General features: G+C 35.8%; 1 protein-coding gene across 3 annotated transcripts in view; it reads right to left on the bottom strand.

The window, feature by feature from the left end:
- The window catches only part of LOC110443896 (cadherin EGF LAG seven-pass G-type receptor 2-like), a 74,595-nt gene that overhangs the window by 31,968 nt on the left and 19,898 nt on the right, over positions 1–22,729 (bottom strand). For all 3 annotated transcript variants that reach the window (XM_021488350.1, XM_021488348.1, XM_021488351.1), the window contains 5 exons: positions 19,428–19,768; positions 15,394–15,568; positions 14,826–14,951; positions 9,463–9,700; positions 5,023–5,227 (listed from right to left, as the gene is read on the bottom strand). In XM_021488350.1, coding sequence (XP_021344025.1) covers positions 5,023–5,227; positions 9,463–9,700; positions 14,826–14,951; positions 15,394–15,568; positions 19,428–19,768 — 1,085 coding nt within the window. The remainder of the gene's footprint in view (positions 1–5,022; positions 5,228–9,462; positions 9,701–14,825; positions 14,952–15,393; positions 15,569–19,427; positions 19,769–22,729) is intronic.

Here is a 22,729-nt window from a genome sequence, read left to right as displayed (position 1 = left end):
TTCTAGAAAGAGATACAATGGGAAAAACCATACTGGGAAACAAATTTAAATCGATAAATGTAACTAGACAGAAATTGTTATCAGGAAGTGTGTGGTAATATAAGACCAAGCACATCTCCTCTAGGGACACGGGGACTTGGTAGACCAGTATACATCTCCTCTAGGGACACGGGGACTTGGTAGACCAGTATACATGACCTCTAGGGACACAGGGACTTGGTAGACCAGTATACATCTCATCTGGGGACACAGGGACTTGGTAGACCAGTATACATCTCCTCTAGGGACACGGGGACTTGGTAGACCAGTATACATGTCCTCTAGGGACACAGGGACTTGGTAGACCAGTATACATCTTCACAGGAAAACTGGGACTTGGTAGACCAGTAACGTCTTCACAGGAAAACTGGGACCTGGTAGACCAGTAACGTCTTCACAGGAAAACTGGGACCTGGTAGACCAGTAACGTCTTCACAGGAAAACTGGGACTTGGTAGACCAGTAACGTCTTCACAGGAAAACTGGGACCTGGTAGACCAGTAACGTCTTCACAGGAAAACTGGGACCTGGTAGACCAGTAACGTCTTCACAGGAAAACTGGGACTTGGTAGACCAGTAACGTCTTCACAGGACCTAGGTCTTAGGTCCATATCGTGTCATGTACCATATACCGGTAAAAATATAGAAAATTTATGAATATTGTCTCTTGGTTGTACATTGATCTTTGAAGTTTAAAGACAGAAGCTCAGTATTTCAACAAAAAGGATAAGAAGTCTTTCTATCAAAAAGGCTTCAAAAACATCAGTTCTGAAGCAAATAGCAGTAAGTCTGCTATAACTTACACAATTCATATATATATCTCTACAGCTGGTTAAAACCATGAGTAAGGGTAAACACTGTAAAGCCTTGGGTAATTTAAGATTTATCTCATCAAACTGTAGGATTGAAGCAGGATGGTAAACACGTTCATCGCTGGTTATTCGCTATGCAGCAATTGATTTTATAAGGAACCAGGAATCATTGCAAGATACATTTCAAGTCAGAACCGTTTTTAGGTGAAGGTGCCAGGATTACACGAATCAGGAGAAGATGTTTCTTCCTGGGTTTGTAGACATTTCACCCTCAACTACATAGGGTACTCCTTCCTGTTATCTGGAGACACTGGGTCCCTAACATGATGTGGAGGAGCGAACTGGCGACTCCCAGTCTCGTTCCTTTATCTCTAAACTGGTGACACAACTCCTGTGAGATTGGCCATCAGCATCTCGGAGATTTGGGGGTTGTAATTAGAACAGAATTTGCAGACAAATGGCATTAACGCCCGCCAGACCCTCTCTGTAGACAGGCTAGGTCAGATTGGCACCCTTTAGCTCTGTATTGTAGTGTGGAAGGACAAGAACACATGAATCTTGGGACTAATAGATAGGTTTCATGCTGCATGTCTCGTAGCGTAAAAGTGTGCGTGTCACCATTCGCACTCAAGTCAATTCCCTCACTGATGTACTGCTAAAAAGCCTTTGTACCAAACTGGATAGTTTACTGTACTTATCCGGCTCTGAACCACGTTTGCATGAAATTCACATACATTTCAATTCAAGTGAAATGAAAATTGCAAGGCAATGCTGGATTTGGAAACATTTAACGACCTAAAGCATGCATGTCGGAAGTAGGATGCAGCTGAAGATTGCACATAACTTACAAGAACGGTTTCCTCTTGTTCCGCTGCAGAGATAGTTTAATGCTTTATATCCTATATACGTAATAATGGAGATTCACATCTTTTCTAACTTGAAGAAGAAAATATATCCAGCGTCTGAATAACGCTAAAGTACACCAGTATTCTTCTTAACAATCAGAACAGAAGCTGGAAAAAATACAGAGAATGTTTGGCCAACACACTATAATTAAGAAAGGCGAGTTCTGCATTGTATTGTCTACAAAGCTTTGTACTACAAACAAGCATATTGGTTCCATACCTCAACAAAGGACAATCAGGGAAAATGATTAGAGGCAAAGTTTCGCAGTGTCTGCTGGATATAAAACACGGAATTAAAGAGGACATGTCAGGGGATGCAGCCATCAATTAATTTGTGACCAATAAACACTGCACATGGTGTAGAGAATCAACTATTTATAGGGGAAGGGACGGGGTCACAAATCCAATGATAACACACAGATCTTCATTAATTTCACTTCCTAAAGAAATCAGGATTTTTTTTCATTACCAATCCATTATTGCAGACAATATTTCATTTGGTTTAACCTTTACATGACCTCTAGGTATTTGTAAGGAATCCCTTACACAGATACACTGATATTGGTTTAAGATCACCAGGGTATCATCAACACACAGGTCTTCATGATTTGTTCATTAAGCATATCTGGGTTCTATCCAAATAAGTTAACTCATTGTGGTTTATGCTGAAAACCATGACTTGTAAATTAATTATTTTTGGGTTTTATTTTTTGAAAAACTGATAAAGAACCATATGAAAAAAAAATATAATCATGACGGCTCTATTTGGTGACAATAAAATTAATGTTTGTATTTCCCCCATATTTTCCCAGATCCAAAGACAGAAACATAACCTGTGTCACACAAACTAATCATTTGTATTAGGCCAAACAATATAATATCTCTGTTTAGGGTTACATCCAGAAAAAAGGCAGTAGGCGGAAGGTATTTATTTTCATTTTAGATGATGTTTTTTTTCCACCATGTGATTTGAGTACAAATCCAGACTTAACCGGTGCCTGTCTAAAAAAGGGGCATACAATCTGTAGGTTTGGCAATAGACATTAAATATACAGTGTATATGTGAAACATACAATTATATAACTCCACGCAATACCAATGTTATGTAAACACCAACAGACGGCATCCATCAGGATGTGTCACTGTTCCCAGCACAGTGACAGATCCAGGACAAAACAATATCGAACAGCAGATTGCTTTGTTTTTAATCTACTAAACGATATTGCTATCAAATTAATTTGCTATTCATTAAATTCAAATGACAAAATATTTCAAAAGAGAAATTTGTTTATACATTAGGGAATATTTATATATAGATGTATATAAAGATAGATTGATAGACAGATGATGATAGAAGTCCTCTAGTCTACCAGGCTGTAGATCTAGAGTATCACACCTGCACAAAGTGGAAGGTAAATCTAGGAGAGACTGGTGTGCTGCTACGAATTGTTTTCAATTATCAAAATACAACTACAAGGCAAAGACTTGTTACCAACTAGCCTTGTAATCATTGATTATTACCAGGTAATAAAAATTATGTATTATTTGTTTATTACCTGGTAATAAAAATGATGTATTATTTAACTGAAGATATATGTGTGGGGTACACCAATTAGCATCCATCGCAGTAATTAACAGAAATGTTGTAATTGAATAACAATAAATGTCAGGTTTAATTGTGGTGTAATGTACAGGAAAAACAGCTGTAGAACTGTAACATACAGCTCAGTGTACTCCTAATGACTGTGACAGATGTTGGAAGAGATCAGACTCCCTGCAATGTTTGTATTTCTGGCTGGTTGCAACGATTGTGCAATCATTGGGATATAAAGTTTCTCTGCATTCTCGAGTTTAATGGCCATCTGTCTCACACCATGCTGCACCACAGCGTTTATCTGCCAGCAAAGTCGCTGGTAAGCTGCAGTCCTGGGATGGTGTCGAATATCCGAGGTTACACGGGGAGTAGAATTATGGATGAAACCTTGCGGTGTATAAAACAACCAACCAAACCATCAATATTTGATAGAGATGTCGTGTTTTTATTCCACAATGGCTCAACAATGTCTAGTACCTGTTGCTATTGGGCAGATAGAAAGGATGACCTCCAACTTACTACTGATGTTACAAACATTTCACGTCCCTATTGGGAGTCCATAAACAGAGACCCTTGACCTTGAATGCCACAACATGTATCAAATATTTACGTACTCTATACATTCCGGTAATCCATCGGACTTACTCAACACTTCAACTTAATCTGTTTGCCATAGCGATGCATACATCTCATTATCATCTGGAACCTAAACCCTGCTGCTAGCCTCTCAAAAATGTTTTTAAAATTTGTTTCACATCGTTTGTATTTTAAAGAATGTTTTGAAGCAGTTTGGAACTTCTGCCAAGTTATAAAGACAAGTTGCTTTACTAAGTCAAAAATAACGATAGGTTTTGATCCCTATCAGACGTGTTATGTATTTACAAACCTAATCTTGATTTAGATATGTCTGAATATGCAGACATATCAGTTAGAAACATTGGAGTTTTGAAGAAAGATATCACTTATCTGATTTCTACTAGGAGTAAATCTTATCCACTTCAATGTTTGTTTTCTATAGACAATCTTATGGAACAGAATCATAAATGTACGACGTATATTCACTCCCAGCAGAGCTTGATCATTTTATAGTTGCAAAGGCACATGTGCTCTTTTTTTCTCTACGAAATGGCTTTGATTGAATAAACTGACCCAACATGTAAAAGTATTTATTTATAACATGAACTTCTTTAACGTTAGTGCATTGCTCTATTACACAGGACAGTTTTCTATCCTTTATATTTTTTCTGTGACCTGAGCTTGACTGTATCATGTAATTGACAGTTATCTCCCCTAACAGCCTCTCCTGACATCCCTCTCTACTATATAGCTTCTCGTCCACTTGACAATACCCAAATACTTAAATGGACATTTATCTCCCCCTGGACAGCCTCTCCTGACATCCCTCTTTTCTATATAGCTCCTTTCACTTGACCTTCACCAAATACTGTAATGGACAGTTATCTCCCCTTGGTGAACAGCCTTTCCTGACAGCCCTCTTTTTTCTATAGCTTCCCTATCACTTGAAATTGACTGTATACTGTAATAAGATTATCACCCCTTGCACAGCCTTGACCTTGACAACATTTTTTGATAAGTTATCTGCCCTTGAATCTCTTCTGAAATTCAATACAGTATTGTCAACAGTTGCTGGCAGTAAGCCATTGTACACATACCTTGTTGACGTAACGAATCTCAACCTGTTGCCACTCTCCGTTGCCGAGACCTCCGAGTACGTTTGAGGAGATGGTGGTGATGTTCGACCCCAGTGAAAAGGAGAACTGTACTTGACCATCGATCAACTCAAGAGCAATGAAGTCATGGTTCTCATTAAACCGGCCATTGTAAAACAACAGTCCATTTTGCTGCTGGGTTGCAAATCTGAAAACAAAATTTAAACCATGACAATTATTATTAACTGTTTTATCTGTCCAAACACAACACTTTTCATATTAGAATACTTTGAGAAATGTTCTAAAAAGACAATTTCATCAAATGCCATCCTAGATAAACAATATCAATTAATGATGTGTCCCTGATGCCTGGAGTTGCACCCATACATACCAGTACAACAGGGTTCTTACACTTTTAAAAACATTTTTGATAAACACTGAAACTATTTGTTTTCAATTTCTTATGTGATGTAACTTTTGCTTGCAAGAAATATTGATTTAATAAATTTCAAGCATACTGGGTCTTCCAGACATTCCAGCAATTCCATCGGATGTCTCATTTAGTACTTCCTTGCTTTGGAAATGTTCAAGTTCAAGTTCTTTATTTGCTAAAGTTTTACAACTAACAAAATGTTTTGATATTGTTTCCTTTCATGAGGATACTTGATTGTATATTCTTCTTTTTCGATAAAGAAAAGTTGAAATAGATTCCCTTTAACAGTTTGGGTTATTCCTACTGATTGATACCATCCTTTTAGTCATCATATTACTGTCAAGATCTATTTCAAGAGATTTAACACTTAAATGTACTTATCAAACAAAACCCAAAAAGGATCATAAAAAAAAATTAAAAGATAGCTCACTTTTGCCTTTAGGCATGTAAACAAATACCTTTGTTGATCTTGAAATCTCAAATCTTATCACAAAAAGATTCAAATAGACTTGCTCTTTTCATGAAGTCAGTATCAAATTAGCCTAAATTGAATGTAATGATTTAGAAGTTACTAATTAATTCAATACGACAGATTATTTGGGCATTACCTCTAATTCTAGAACCAGTGAGAGAATTGAGATCAAAGACCAGGGTCATTCCTTTGTCACACCTGTATGGGAGGCACGACGCTCCAATCAACCCGAAGTGGGGATAGCGTTTACCTGGTCAGACGTGTCTTTGTGTCCACAGCACCACTCACAGACACAAGAAACACCAGATAAGGGTATAATAAAGGGCTGTACACCTTTGTCCCTTTATTTCACACACACCTCTAATTGATAATTAAATGTATAATGCTGTGCTTGTCAGCACACATCAGTTCGGGTTTATACCTTGATAATGCTTTACCAGTTATTTTTGTATTCTTTCTTTCTATTTCGTGATTGAGTTAATTATTTTTTGTCTGCTCACCTGTTAAAAACTGATTAACAACAGGAAAAGGTACCTTTAATTTCATGCCTTATTAGAGCCTTTGACCTCCAATTATGAATTCCAACACCAGTTACCTGTCAGGTGAAATTTTTTACTTTTGACCTACAGGACAAGACTACACCCATACCTGGTATCAGTTACAGGTATGGATAACCTTATCACACCAAAATCAGCTAAAATTTCAATTCCTTTTCTTATGCATCTAAATATCACTTCCATTAAAAAGAAAAGAATTTATTTGTATTGTTTATTATTTATATTTAGGAGTATCATTTTCATGAAAGTGAAATATTCAGTTTACAGTATCGGATATTAATGTGTTTTTATTCAGGAAATGGTTCAGAATCATTGAAAAATATGTGTGTACAATACAGACATATCAACTACGGGACACAAGAATGCAAACTATCTATCACATTTAAACACACCAGTAATATTTCAGAAATGTGAGCATACTAGTGTCAATAAGTCACTTGTTAATACTTGTTTGTAGTCGCCCCCCCCCCCCCCCCCCAAACACCGCTAACCCCCAAAAATTTCTTGCAAATATATTGTATTATTGCTGTTGAGAGCCATTTATTATACTGCAGCATATGAGTTGTGCCGCGTTGTTTCTATGGGAACGCCTTTCACATTCTATATCACTAATCAGAGATTTGATGAATGAGACATAAAACAACAGACTTTTCAAGAGATTTCACCACTTTTTATGCTGGTGAATTCACAGCTTATACAGCTGGGTGACAGGCTCGGGGAACAACACAAATATATAACACCTGCCTACGCCATGAACATGCAAATTTTTTGCCTAAATTATGTGTTAGTGATGTCTGTTTCAATAAATACAAACAGGGAAAGTAGACATTCTGTTCCGACCTGTGCATACTAGGTGGTATCTGATGGGTACTTCCCCCAGGAAATGCCTCGAGTATTTTTTTACACTCCAGTATTATAACTATTGCATTGTTATATATGTTTATTTGTTATTTTTGGGGACTCAGATATTTGAGTCGTGGACTATTGGTTTTCCTGTGAGACTAACACATTTTTTGAGAAACTATTAAATCTTTTAGTAATGGGATTCATAAAAATTTAGAAAAAAGATGATCAGAACTTGCCTGAAAAAGTTCTACAAAAATCACAGTCAAAGTATGTATTTCATTCTGATTGTGACTATGTCATTTATTTTTCAAAACAGCAGTGAGTAACAGTAAAATAATGTTTTGATTTTGTTCACCTCAATAAATGTATCCACCCCCCTTTCCCCCCCAACTCACGACCCTGACCTTGCCAACTCAAACACACATACTTTACCACAACTTTCTCTTATCTACATACCCTATTTAGTTCACCAATAGCTGACAAAGTCTGTACATTTGCAACACTGTCATTCTATTTCAATGTAAAATTAAGTAAATATCCTTCACATCAGAAGAGAACAGTACATTTTCCCCCTTGGTAAAGACTTCAATTTTAAGCTTAGCATAGCCCGTTTATACAAGAAAACAGTATGACTCACAGATCAAAAGCTTTGTTTACTGTAAACAATTTATACAAAGGTAAGTGGCTGGAAAGGTCTGAGGTCAACAAAACAAACCTTGGTACAGGTTAAGCAGCTACCTTGTAAAGAGATCGGGCCTACGGTATATGTCTGCGATATTTGATTTGATTTGCTATTAAATCAAACCTCAGGCGATTACTTTCAAGAATGGTTCAAATGATTGCTGTATTTTTTTTATTTATTTTTAAGTATCTAGTGCAACAAATATATTCTTTAAAGTCAAACTCGTAAATTGTGTAACATACATTTTATAGTATTTCCTGACAAAAGGATATTTACGGTATACTGACATAAGTACCCAAAGGCATGGGAGACAATTTACCTGACAAAGGACACAGCAGGCTACTAGCCTACTTAAATTCTTTGTAAACTGACCCATTGTGTGTTTACATAACTTAGAAAGCCTGTCCATTCTGTCTGTCACTGGTCAATTATGCTGACCATCCAATACCAACTGGTGTGGAACTTGACAGCATTTCGTTAAATATTTATCAAGGGATAAGTACAACAAACACAGTGGCGTATATATATACTTAGCTCTACCGTAAATGTTCCAATGTTTTGATGCCAATAAATCTTCAGCAACCATATACCCTATTACTAAAGATGACATGTTTTTTATGTCGATAAAGAAATTTCAGCGAACAAAGTAACTATGAATTTAAAAGAATTTAAAAACAATGTTCAGAACAATTAATTTAAGTAAAAATGACAATTTACATTTACTTGTAATTCATCAAAATTTAATGAGATTTACTGAAACTATCTATGTTTGTCAAATCATAAGAAAAATGCCAAAAATCCAAAGTCATTCAAAAATGAGTTATAGAGAAATGACAGCAATTAAATTATTTAAAGTTTAATTTTAAATGAAAACATCCTGTTGTATATGGCAAGATGTGCAAACCACACCTGGTCATTACAGTCTTGTTTTGTCTGTGGTATGAATAACAATAGATCAGGTTACCTTTAATTGCAAAACTTTCTCAACTGCAGACAAAAGAAATCACAAACAGACAGTAGGGAGAGATTCTCTTGATGAAAGAACAGTTCTAAACTTCAATACATCTCTTTGTTTTACTTGTACCGAAGAACTTCCTGTTATTCAATTTCATTCACCTTATATTAAGGCTTATGAAGAAATATTTTTCACCAAACTATAAAGAATAGCACAGTAGAAGGATGGTGTCATTTTTACATATATATTAAAGTAAGTACAATCATGAAAGTTGAAGTGTATGGCAAACTGAACAGTAAACTCCTACAAATGGCCCTGATTTCCGAAAAAGGACAAAAACTGCAACACAGCGGTATGAGAAGACAACATGACCAAGGTAAAATATTTTCAAAACACTTGTGATTATAGTTCATATCTAGCAACAAAATAATAATTCCAATAAAATATTAAAATATGTAAATCAGTGTTACCACATTTGACAAAGTAACAAGTACTTACTTCAGTTGGATGGTGAACCGGTTTCGTTGTTTGAGGGAGGGGAAGGTCAGGAAAGAGCCCTTTGGGAACCGCCGCGTGGTCAGCTGACAGAAGCTGTTGAAGTGTGGCTCAGAGGGGCAGCCCTCACAGCGGAAACCTCCCTTGATGAGGGGCACACAGGTGGACGGAGGCTGACAGAGGTCCTGGGGACAGGTCGCAGCATCATACTTCTTCGTCATGTTGATGTTACAGTTAGTGCCTAGATAAACAACAAACCAGGTACACAGTCAAATACAGGTAAAATGAATCATAAAACATATCAGGTAAACGGTCAATTACAGGTATATACAGTCAAATACAGGTAAAATTAAACATACAACATATCAGGTAAACGGTCAATTACAGGTAAAATCAATCATAAAATTATCAGGTATATACAATCAAATACAGGTAAAATCAGTTGTTATACTACCAGCTTGGTAGTCAAATGCAGGTAATTTCATTTATAACACTCTGATCATATCTTTGAATAAAATCTTTTATTTTACAATCATGCAGCTGATAACTTTGTCCTTCAATATTTTATTTCAACCTAACATGATTCAATACTTCTTCACAACATTTGATCATACAATTCATCTTTTGATATTCTAAGGAAGACATTGAGACAAGAAAACTGCACACATTGTGGATGTTGATAAAAATACAGAATGACATAAAATAAATTTTAATGGGTAATATTATACATAAACTGAGTTTATCAGATGAAGAGAGGAGATATAAAAATAATTTCCTTTTCACAATGGTAACAATACAATAAAAGAATCTGTATAGATAAATTTGAAATGAAACTCAGAAGAATTCTGTAATTTCAACAGCATAAAATAATACCATTAAAACTGTCAGGAACACATGATAAAACAAATATCAAACAATTGATGTGCTTCACAAACAGATACAAAATGATTATAACCAGATAAGAAATCCAGCTTTTACAAGATTTATGTTCACTGTTGACTTGTGATATACCTGCATACACCTATACCTTTCAATTACTACCACAGGTAAATCGGATAAATGTGTTTGACTCATCTATCCATAAAATGAGACTTTGATGTCAGGTATGTAAAAAGCCTATCTTGAATTTTCATCTTTGGATCATTGTTCGATGTCTAGTAAAGTTGATAAAGATAAAAAGAAGTGGATTCATTTGTACTAGCTAAAGCAGTTAAAAGTCGGTGAAGTTAAACGTACTAAATATTTATATCTTAAATCAATTGACACAGGTAGAATGTTCCCAGGATTGAACTTGAAATGTAAGCATTTGTTTTATTAATAGCCATGCACCCCCTTTTGTCAACGACTGTAAAGTTTGTTAAATCAAAGGCAACCATGCTTGTTGCTTGCAATAGATTAAAGGGTCCTGGCCTTTGCATGGGTAATGTACATCTGAGAAGATTTGAAAGGATAGGTAGAAAATGTGTCCTTAGACCTAAAATGGGCACAGGGAAAGGATGAGTTCAGTATAAATAGCTATAGATGTCTGCGTCAATACCAGTAGTTTTTACAGTTTGGTTCCAAGCATGCAGTTCTATATATATCATCTATAACATGTATTTTTTAGGATCCTGTGCAATTATGTTGCTTTTTTGGATGGGGACCATATCGACATGAACACTGGCTGCAGTAGCGAAAAAAAATCGTTTTCCTTTACTGTATTGCACAAAAATATCCAGACATGTGCACTGGCTGCAGTAGCGAAAAAAAAAAATTGTTTCCCTTTACTGTATTGCACAAAAATATCCAGACATGTTATTCAAGTATACTTTCGACCTTAAAATGTTCACCCTAAAAAATGTTCATCTTCTTGTCCTTTAAAACAAATTCACATAGTGTTGAATTACCATGTGAACTATTTTGACCCCCCCTCCACCCCATGATAAATTCACCTCCTTATTCAAGTGTGGAAATAAAAGGCAGTTAATATATTAATGTCTATCATAGTACAGTGTAATACAGTGTAATGTGTTGTACGTATATTTGTCATCAAACATGAGCTCAGAGTGGTAACAAAGTGCTTTCCCATGGTCATACTGGTATTTGATAACAATACATGTCACCACTATTAATTTTCACCAGGAAAATAACGGTACTTTTTGTGTGAAGCTTCAACCTAGAGTATTTTAAAAGTTGAAATCGACAAAGGATGTTCAAATCAACATGCAGGCTCGCAAGTGTTGTTTTAAAACCCCTATTGATTACTTAATAATACCCCGAGGTTCTCCACCACAGCCTTCGTGAAGATGCCGTGACTAGATAGTTATTAGTCTTAATTTCAAGGCTATTGTTTCCCTGAATACTATCCGATTTTCAGCCGTCTCGGATTTCTACGCCCTTCGTTCGCGGCAATAAACACCTAACAAAGGTAGACGTCCACCACAATTGCCCCGTCAACGAAAAGTATAGCTTGCGTGGCCAGCCGAGTAATACGTATAAATACATCATAACAGGACTTATCTCGTAAAGTCAAAGCTTGACCTTCAAAAACTGGGGATACAAAAGGGGCCCGTTTATCTGCCTATCAGATTTTTCTTACCTGTGTACTATTCTACCAGGAAAATAGAAAAAGGAAATGCCAACCTAGATGCAGCAGGTTATTTATTTGATTCTATAAAAATTCCCGATTGTCAACAATAAAAATGTCATATTACATGACCGTATCCAAATACTTGATTCCTAACTCTTGACTAGAATGCACTGTAAGCTAGGATTAGTCGTGCCGTTTAATTCACAGGTAGACTCGCCCATCAAAGCGGGCGGTTTAGTACAGGATAATCTCTGGCCGTCATTAAAAGATAGTTTTACATTATTAATCTGCCCGCTAACAAAAGATTGTAACTAAATTCCAGTGAATCTCTGATCCACTCAAGGTGATGAGATATAATCATTTATGCCAGGGACTGGGGTACCCTACAGTTAAAACTTTTTCGACGAAACCTGTACTGCAACAACTGAAGACCAGCTATCTGAAAATACAGGTGTTGTCAGTTGCCCGATTAAAGATATTTTACACAAATAATTCAACGAGAACAAATTTTCGGCAGACCGTACTCCTCCCATTTCTATACAATGAGAGATTGTAATGATAGAAATTGTGTCATGAATTCAGGTTTAAAGACCATAAAGGTAAAGGATCACAGATACCCGACGATATCAGCAGGTTTCGGTTTGTTGTGCATCGATTAACATATCTGATAATTAGAAATGTTGACCAGTTCCATTGTCGTGAATGCCGAGATGAATACCACCGGTATAACTCAATTTCGCGAATGCGTCAACGTCTGTCGGAAGATTCCTTGTCTAACGGCATTCACAGCAGTGTCTGTCTATCACCGTTCACATCAAAGTCCAAATTCGGAACAAACACACTTAAAATCTCGCCGCAAGACAATAGCTTCTCAAAATTTCATTTTATTTAAAAATCTCACATTGAATGGAGATGATCCGTTATCGGTGGCTCGGAATCAATCCGATCAGGCCATATTGACGAAGGTGTAACAAGACCCTGTGATCCAGTCAGCTAAATACCCATACACAAAAACCTACTAAACACCAATACGAACTGTAACAAACGGCATGTTGACTGGATGTGAACACGGTGTGCTGAGAACGAAGAGATTACACCCGAGCACAATACGCCCGGTCTGTAATGATTGTCATGGGCACTCACAAAGGACAGCCATCATTCCACATGGCCTGCAGACCTCGTCCACACAATGTTGCAATTTCTCTGAAGAATAATTTCAAGCTAATGTGTTATGCACAGAAACGGTGGCCTTGATCTGTTGGTTCTACCAGGCGTCACATGACTGCTCCAATGTCCTCACCTGCTCAGGTGTTACAGTTTTATTGGAGCACCTCAATACAAAGTGAAAAATAGCGATTCTGTGTTACCCTAATTACAAAGGAATGTATCCTTAATATCATATACAGGAAAAGAAAAGCTATAAATCAACTAATTATTATTAAAAGACATAATGTAGAAAATTGTTGGGACATCCTAGCAAATCAATGATGTTTTTATTTATTTAAGAAAATGATATAATAAAATTAAAGCTTTACAATGTTTCAAACATCCTTGGTCTTCAAGCGATCAATACTATATCTGATCTATTACCTACCACATGCTTTATAAGCTTACATATCCTTTTCTTTTCACTATAATTTACCAACTTGTACAGAAGAAGTATCTACTATGGCTATATTCGAGAATTTTAGAAGACTCTGCAATCATTCTTTTTTTCTCTCAAACCGCTAAGCACTAAGCACCCAGGGCATTTATTTGGTCATGTACGGTACAGCAAATTTCACCTTAGACTAAACTCTTCATTCATGAAGATAAGGTCTAATTCAAATGACACTGATCATACACAGGTAATTGTTTTATATAATGTAGTCCCATTTTAAACACATATAACCACGGTCAAGCAAATCTAGTGTTCAGATAACATTATACTTTTTCACCAGTCAAAGTATTTGCCCAGAATATCTAGGCACTAACTGACAGATAAATTACCTACTTTTCATTCAAAATAAATTATACTCTCAAAGAAAACTTTTTGATGTTGATCGACTCAAAAACAAAACTAATAGGGTTATAAGATGACTTTCATTGCGGTAAAGTTGTCACCACTCTGACAAACGTATCCATCCTCCCTATCAGAAAACCTAAATTACCTGTAAACATATGTATCTACCCTCCCTAATGGTTTGGTTAATAGGTTTAACATCCTATTAACAGCTAAGTTCATTAAGAATGTGCCTTCATGGGTATACTGTATGTGTGCTGGAGGCAGGGTATGTTGGGGTGTTTGCCTCCTTGCGATAACATGAATCTGATGCCGACTTTCGAGTGTAACCTCAATGAAATACCATGCCGAAGGCACCTAAACAGATTTCCATCTGGTCACATTATACTGACAACAGGTATGACGCATCTCAGTTACATGTTAAATTGACATCACCTGTATCCAGCCTCCCTAATAGAACATCTTAGTTACCTGTAAAGTTGACAACACCTGTATCCAGCCTCCCTAATAGAACATCTTAGTAACCTATAAAGTTTTCAACACCTGTATCCAACCTCCCTAATAGGACATCTTAGTTACCTGTAAAGTTGACAACACCTGTATTCAGTCTCCCTAATAGAACATCTCAGTTACCTGTAAAGTTGTCAACACCTGTATCCAACCTCCCTAATAGAACATCTTAGTTACCTGTAAAGTTGTCAACACCTGTATCCAACCTCCCTAATGGAACATATCAGTTACCTGTAAAGTTGACAACACCTGTATCCAACCTCCCTAATAGAACATCTTAGTTACCTGTAAAGCTGTCTCCACACCGACAAGAGTATCCGCCCTCTCTACGCACACACGTTCCTCCATTGAGGCAGGGGTTACTGTAACACAGGTTTACCTCCGTGTCACACAGGAAGTCATTCCTCATCCCTGGAATTTATATCATAAATGTTACCCGTTACTTAGTGATATGTGATAAAACAATCTGTTAGCAATGTATCTGTTATTAAGTTCTAATTTTATCATTGTTCTGACGATGCCCAAACATGTAAACAAAGTAAACATCTACTAAAAAGATAATGATGGTGGTATCTTGCTCTTTCTTCTACTCTTTGCGATGTATAATAAAATGAATGATTCAACAAAATATCAGTATTAACCTTCTTGAAGACTGGTATTATTTTGCAGCACTGCAAACATACTTATCTACATTAGCAATTTTCACTCTGACTGAGTACATAAGTTTATGAATAAGGCTAAATTTCAATATTTAGCTATTTGATTACTACGCTAATTTAGCTATCTGATTACTACACTAAAATATGATGGCGCTAGTACCTGTAGATTGGTACAAACAATGCGATGTAATTACCTGTGAAACCTTTTGGGCATTTACAGGTGTTACCGTTGTACGGACGTATTGGCCGGAACAGCATCATGTCCGATGTTATGAAAGGTGCAGCTTCGTCGAAGGATACGTGTGACAAACAGATTTCAAAGTTGGGGCATGGTTCAATCACACACAAGTTGTCATCAAATGGCAATACCTGAAATAAAACAACACATCATTAAACAACAGATCTCAAAATGAAGGCATCATATAAACCACAGGTTCTCAACACGATTGTCAACTGACAGAACATGAATGAAAAACAACACATCATATCAAATGACAGATCTTTAAGTGTATATCATACTGCATAAAAGGTGATGTTTGCAAAAGTTGGTTCAATGTGCACTGTGTAATGTTCAAAAGCTGATTTGCAAAATATAGAATAGATTGTTTCATATTACAGATAATTGCTATTACATATATTCACAATTTTTGAGACTTCGAAAATGAATTTATTGTCTCGCTGCGACAATGGATTGAAAGCAAGACTAATTATATAAGCTGTTCCTTTTTCAAGTGATGCTTATCAAACCTTCACTTTCCAATTGTACACCGACTGACAAAGAAGACTTGGAGAGACATATCACTCTGCAGAATTCTTGTTTATATCAGTATTCACTACAGATAATATTTTATATTCAATTTTCTTGCCATTTATCTCACCTATGGGGTATACTGTTCAGTATATGTGCTAATGTCGTACAGACTCGAGAGTTCTATAGAATATATCTACAATCTTCTCTCACAATAAACTGTACACCTACGACACGTCTTTCAATACCAAAATAAATTGGCTTCATCAATGTGAAATTCCAATTATCTTCCTTGATGCCGAATTCCAATAAACCATGTCATAACTCAAACTCTATGTAAACACACTGGGATTAATTTATGATTTCTCAGGTAATAAGTATGTATCACATAGCTATATCGTGTATCCTTTACGAGGGATCTGATGCGTGTAGGACCAGTGTATGTTATCATGTGGGGTCTTCAATAGATACATGTACCCACTTAGCACACCATATATTTAAAGTCCTGTAACAGTAAGCCTACCTGGTTAAACACGGAGAGGATGTAAATATATCTGGTCTCGTGAAATGATAGCTTGTTGTTGAAAACACATTTCGTCGGATTAATATTTGTCTACTTAATAGATTTTCAGAGCTACTTCCCTAATAACGTAGATTCTATCTTATTGACCCACATAAAATATACACGACGTAAAATACGATCAGCATTCATACGTTTAGGATTACTCAGTAGCTGAATCATTAATAACCATTCTGTATGATTGACACATCATTATGACCAGGAACATTTGTATTGTTGTCCAGTGGACCATGTGTACCATCAAAACATATATCTATCGGGAAATCCATATCCATTAATGAGTTAGAAGCCAATTTTCATGAATAATTGAAAAAAGACTGAAACCTTAAGAATAGGCGACATTTGAAGAGATTTTTTGAAATATTCCTTTGAATTGCATCGAAGTTCTTTCAGAAGGGTAAAATTTGAAGTGTGTAAATGAAATTTTAATTGTTATCATTAGGTCAAGATGACCCATAAAACTTTTTTGACAATGCTGTAAATACCACGTCTTCAAATTTCTGTATCTTGCCCAATTTTATCCCATTATAACCACAAAAATCGTGATTAAGATTTAAGTGACCTCATATTTACAAATATAGGTACATTTAATTTAAATGCAATGCAAAAAGGCATACTTTTTAATTAAGTTGAGAATACTGGATTAATACACAAAACGGAGAGATTCGATTAATTTATTTGAGTAGAAATTCACCATACGAAGGCAGAACACTTGGAGTACATTGTATAACACATATTGACATTTCCATTATCTCAAGTGAGTATGTTACATAACTGATTTGTTACAATCACCAGCCCTTGTAGTCCAACCTTATGCTTGTTGCCAGGAGAATCGTACAAAGACACACTAGCCCTGTCTAAGGGGTGGGAATGTTATATTGATCCCCATACATGGCATTATATTTAGAACACATTCACTCAAAAAACCCGACCAGGATATATTATATTGATACAGAGTGCTTTTCGATTACATGAACAATCTAACTCATTTCTTTAAAACCCTCCGAAACAAAACAGATTTAACATTCCTTACACATTCTCTGAGAACACGAATGTTTTTCTTCTTACCGGTATATATAAATACTTTTTGAGTTGTGGGAACATCAAAACGTGTTTTGAAAATACATTAAAAGGAAATAAAGTAATGGAGTAATCTACGTATGTAATTGTTGGTATCATTATTTCCCGACAAGAAAACAGCAATAACATTAGGATCAGGGAACAGTTAAGTCATTGTGACACGCAATTTAAATCTTTTACATTTAACAGTTTTGGCCCTAAAAGCATTTATCGACCGTCTAAACTTTAAGCCAGTACTTTATAATGTTCTATAGGTAATGTTTACAAAAACGCTCGAGATATTGGTTGTAGGTTTTACCTTCAATGTATACAACGAAGTTCTCTATATAAAAATCGGTCTTATTTCTGATCCGTATGTTACAATTATATCCACTGTCGCTCAATACGTAGTTTCCACTCCAAATCATTTATGATCTATCGGACAGCTCCCATATGAAAACGTCAATTATTTTTTATTGTACACCGGTTGTTCAAACAAAGCTTTGCCCCATGTGACCTAACAGTCTGATTGTGTACCCGTCAATGGTATTAAATAGTTTTGTACCGGGGGAAATGTGGATAATAACGACAAAGTGATGGCTGTGCTATACAGCCTCAATACCAACCGCGTATCGTGTTACACTCGTTTGAAAAACAGACGTCAAATATCGTTCTAAAGAAATACCGATCATTTGTAGGCCTAGCTGTCAACTTTGTCAGGTGAACCATTTGCTGGTTTTGTCCTGAAATCACCTGTACACAACCAATTTCCTCCGATCATAACTACCTTAATAACCTTGTCATGATTATATCTGCGTGCGTGTTGTAATATGCAGTAATAAACCATGAATTCAGATGCTAATTTGGAACATACACATTCAAGTGATATTCAAATGAAAATTGTGAATAACTGAAGAAAATTGGTTGGGTAGACTGATAACAATTCATTCTTCGACAGAGCTGCAATCATATCTACATCAATCCGACGGCATACATAAATGTACAGAATGGTAGATTTTTTCAACAAGCGGTTTTGACGAGAGGTCTAATTGGAACTGTTGACGTTAAGCACCCTGTGCGAAAAACTTTATGTTAATTTAGATCCTGTACAATCCTTACAGTATCAGCAAAACTGTATGTTAATTTAGATCCTATACAATCCTTACAGTATCAGCAAAACTTTATCCTAGCCATCAAAAGACCATAAAATTGTAATGCAAATATTCAAACACGACACAAAATTTCAAGCAAATCACAGGGAAATCATTGAAATGGATCAGGCACTGATATCAAACAGTAAGATTCTACATAAACATGCACCTGTAAAATGATATTTAAATTTCCGGAATAAATATCAAGTTTCTTATCTTGAATAAGTAAAATTTTGAAAATTTCATAATGTAAATTTGAAAACCATTAACTTATAGAGGAATGAAACTGTATACTAAAGCAGTCAGATATCCACGATTGTATCATGTTAGTGTTTTATTGTATACTACATTACATTTTGGGGTCAAAGGTCATTTAAATAAATCTTAAATACTGTATTTCCCTAATAAACACCCCCGGTAAGATAGATTTTTTTCAAAAATTTAATGACAGCCGAATCTTCAAAAATCCTAAAACCTTCATCATTCGGTCATAAATGTATGGTGATGAATGAGATGGTCAGACCTCAAAAGTATAGTCAAAGCTTATATGGGGTTGGAGCTCTTAGTAGGCTCAAATACAGTATAAAAGTTTGGTTACGCATTTGATAATTTATCGAACTTAAATCGAAGTGAAGTTGAACACTTAGTTAAGGCTGGATAAACTAGGAAAAAATCTGGACATCACCATACCTGAAGGGTGGAGAGATTGGCCAGTAGGATTCGTTGTAGGTAGATTTGTTCCTTGAGATACTCTGCTGGGTGAAACATCCCGTCAGGCTTACGGACCGACACGCTTATGTTAAGAATCTGAGTGTTAACGTCAGTGTCATTCTGGATGTTGAGAACAAACACATGCTTTTCCTCGGTCAACATAATGGTGGCCAAGGCATCCACAAAGAACTTGTATAGAGGGGAGAGGAAGGCCGTCTGTGTCATGTTATTTAGTCTGATGGTGACACTGTTCTGCAACATCTCCGCTCGTACCAATCTCACATACAGCTGACACGTCGCTTTCACTTCATTCCTACCATCTGAAAAGATTCAAAAATGGTTTATATTAAATCTCATGCAAAAAAGGTAAGTTACCAACAATCAAATCAATATCAGCAAAATACATTACGTAGTGCGTTTGGAAAATAAAAATTTAGTCATGGTAAGTAAAGCCACTAGCTCCGTCTATTGACAAAATGACCTCAACAACAATCACAGATTTTGATCTTTTTGTAAAGATTGAGTGCCAACAAATAGGCCCAAAGTTTGCAGCTCTAACAGATACATCAGCTTCCTTAACCCTTTCACCACTGTAGACCATATTGGACTCATCCAGATCAATGCATGGTAGAGTCTACTAAAGTTACATGGTGGTGAAAGGGTTAAGTAGAAGTGGTGAATCTCCATCATGGTTTGTCCTTTCAACAACTAAGGTTGCATATGACAATTTTAATCTTTACATCATATATTAGTTACTTAACTCATTCATCCCTACATTTTTAAACTGGACTTGCCCAGTCTTTGATATGGTAAGGTTCAAATGTGACTTTGGGGGTGAATAGGTAAACATATATCATATCTGTAGTCAATAAATCTGTCTTAAAAGTGAAATTTTAAGTTTCCAATTTTAAAATAAGTCAAAACTTGTCCTCTTACTTATTCAATCTTCGCGGTCATCTACTAATTATAAAACAGCGTGTTACTCCTAATGAGGTCTTATCATGAAAGTAGTGACAACTATTTACACTAAGCATGAATTTCTTGGTCATTCATAAAATTTAAATGCAATATTAACATTTAGACAGCTAATTCAAAGTGTCAGGGAAATGTACAGAAAACATTTATTTTATAGATAAACGTGTAGCTACATTGTGCATGCACTATCAATGAATAAAAGAGTTTTATAGGTGTTTACCAGGTAAACACTGCACCCAATGCCCCCCACTATATACCTGACAGAGTGTGTGGAACCTGCATGATACACTGGCTGGCCTACATGTGTGATCTATAGCTATGGGTGATTAATTCTGTCTTTATTGCATCATTCCCACAGGGACTGTTGCCCTAGGAAGCACAGGTCTCTAGTCGCAAGGGACAAGACATAAACACATCGTCATCAGCGTGACCTAGTTTATAAATGTACCAGAGCTTCGTAATTGATATTGTGGGTGGATTTGCTTTCAATATATGTATTCTAATTTTCTGAATATCTATTTTGATTATTTTTTTTATTAAAATGATTACCAAAATAGGTGTTTTGTAAACACAATAAATATTGTGATAGTAATGCGATATTTTGCTACAGTTCTAGAAAGTGCTCTGTGAGATTTGCTTCTCTCTTTTTCTATGAGTCAGATATTGTTTTGCCAACAGACTTTGCTCTAACATTATCTGTCTGGGGATCTAATTTAAAACGCATAAGCTTTGACAAATTGGTAACTTGTTGAAGCAATGCCTCTGAATTTTAAATTCACAGCAGGATATGAATATTATTCAACGGATACATGCTGGTAAAATTAGCTTGTGTGTGTGTTGGCTCCACCCACACATAAACCCCAAAGACCTTTTTAAATGTGCAACTCTGAACACAAAAAAATTGGACTTTTCAGACAAACCATGAACTGCACTGATCTCTATATTACAACTCATAATTTGTTGTGTCTGGAAATGAGTTTTTGTATATTTCCGCTCATTAAAATTTCAACATTGGTACAAGTCCTACTAAAGTGACAGTAATTATTTCTTTCTACATACAACTCTACCAAGCCTGCATGCTTTCATTAAGTTATATAATAGGTATATGGACGTGTCGGTACACCCCTCACTTATTTAATCCAAAAAGATTGCAAAGACCACCTAGCTACATTACATCAATTAAAATTTCTCACCAAAAAAAAAAAAATCAATTATAATTAAGTACTCATTTCAGGACTTTCACATTTGATTAATGTACGTGACATAGCGTGAAATTTAACAGGTTTCTTTCTGTATCCTGCCCTATTAAAAAAAATTGTGACCTACTTTAACATGCTCAAGAGGGAGTAAAAACGTTTATAGATGTGTCCCAACGCTTAGGCAAACAGTGGTGATAAACCGTGCATTCTTGTCCTCCACGAAAATGGGACGGTTTCTTTATAAAACCACACAATACTTTATCACAAGGTTTTGACAGGACATTTATAGGAGACCGTAGAACTTGACAAAAATTTACATATCGGTACATGCCCTAAATCGCTGATCTACCTTTGTATACCTGTATAAAATCACACAGGTAAAAAAGGAAAGGCCCAGGATGTATTTGGTCTATAGCCTGAAGTTAGTGGCTGTCTGAATGTTCTCTAGATATCAAACATCTTTTCTAATATGGAAATTACAACAGCTTATCTGTTTCACATGTGTACTCAAGATTTATTTTAGATACGAAAATGAGAAAAATCTCTCCGGCTGAACATGTCAGATGCAAATGTGGAAATAAAGCTCAAAATCTGGTAGTCAAACAAAATCCTTTTCAATAAAATCACAAGCACATCTTAGCTAACTACAGGAATTCACAATAAGTTATCAAGTACAAATTTAGTGCATCATAGGTGAATTTCTTTGTTTAAGATTTACTAATTTGTCAATACCTGAAACATGTCTGCTGTTATAACAACATACACACTAGATACCCCTTTTTATCTATACCAGAATACACAGCTTCAAAAATTTAATGAAATGGGATATGCCTTTACACTGATCAAATAGAGAATCAGTATCTTTCATTTTTATTCAAAAATTTCAAGAAAACCTTGAGAAATGTATTCTTAACATTTTTTTTTTTTAGATATACACTTGTTAATAATTATTTTCTCCCATCAGACACCTGTGTACATTACCGTGATACTAAGTCTTTTCGTCCTATACAAAGATGACATTACACCAGCTCACCTTAATACTAACACAATGGGAGTTCCCTTGCCACCTGTACAGCATTATTTACCCAGAACAACCCGACTAATGGT

The sequence above is a fragment of the Mizuhopecten yessoensis genome, unplaced genomic scaffold (assembly GCF_002113885.1).
Source record: "Mizuhopecten yessoensis strain PY_sf001 unplaced genomic scaffold, ASM211388v2 scaffold716361, whole genome shotgun sequence".
Classification (NCBI taxonomy): Eukaryota; Metazoa; Mollusca; class Bivalvia; order Pectinida; family Pectinidae; genus Mizuhopecten; species Mizuhopecten yessoensis.
The sequence above is the reverse complement of the archived record's forward strand: the minus strand, read 5'-3'. Positions and strand labels throughout refer to the sequence as shown.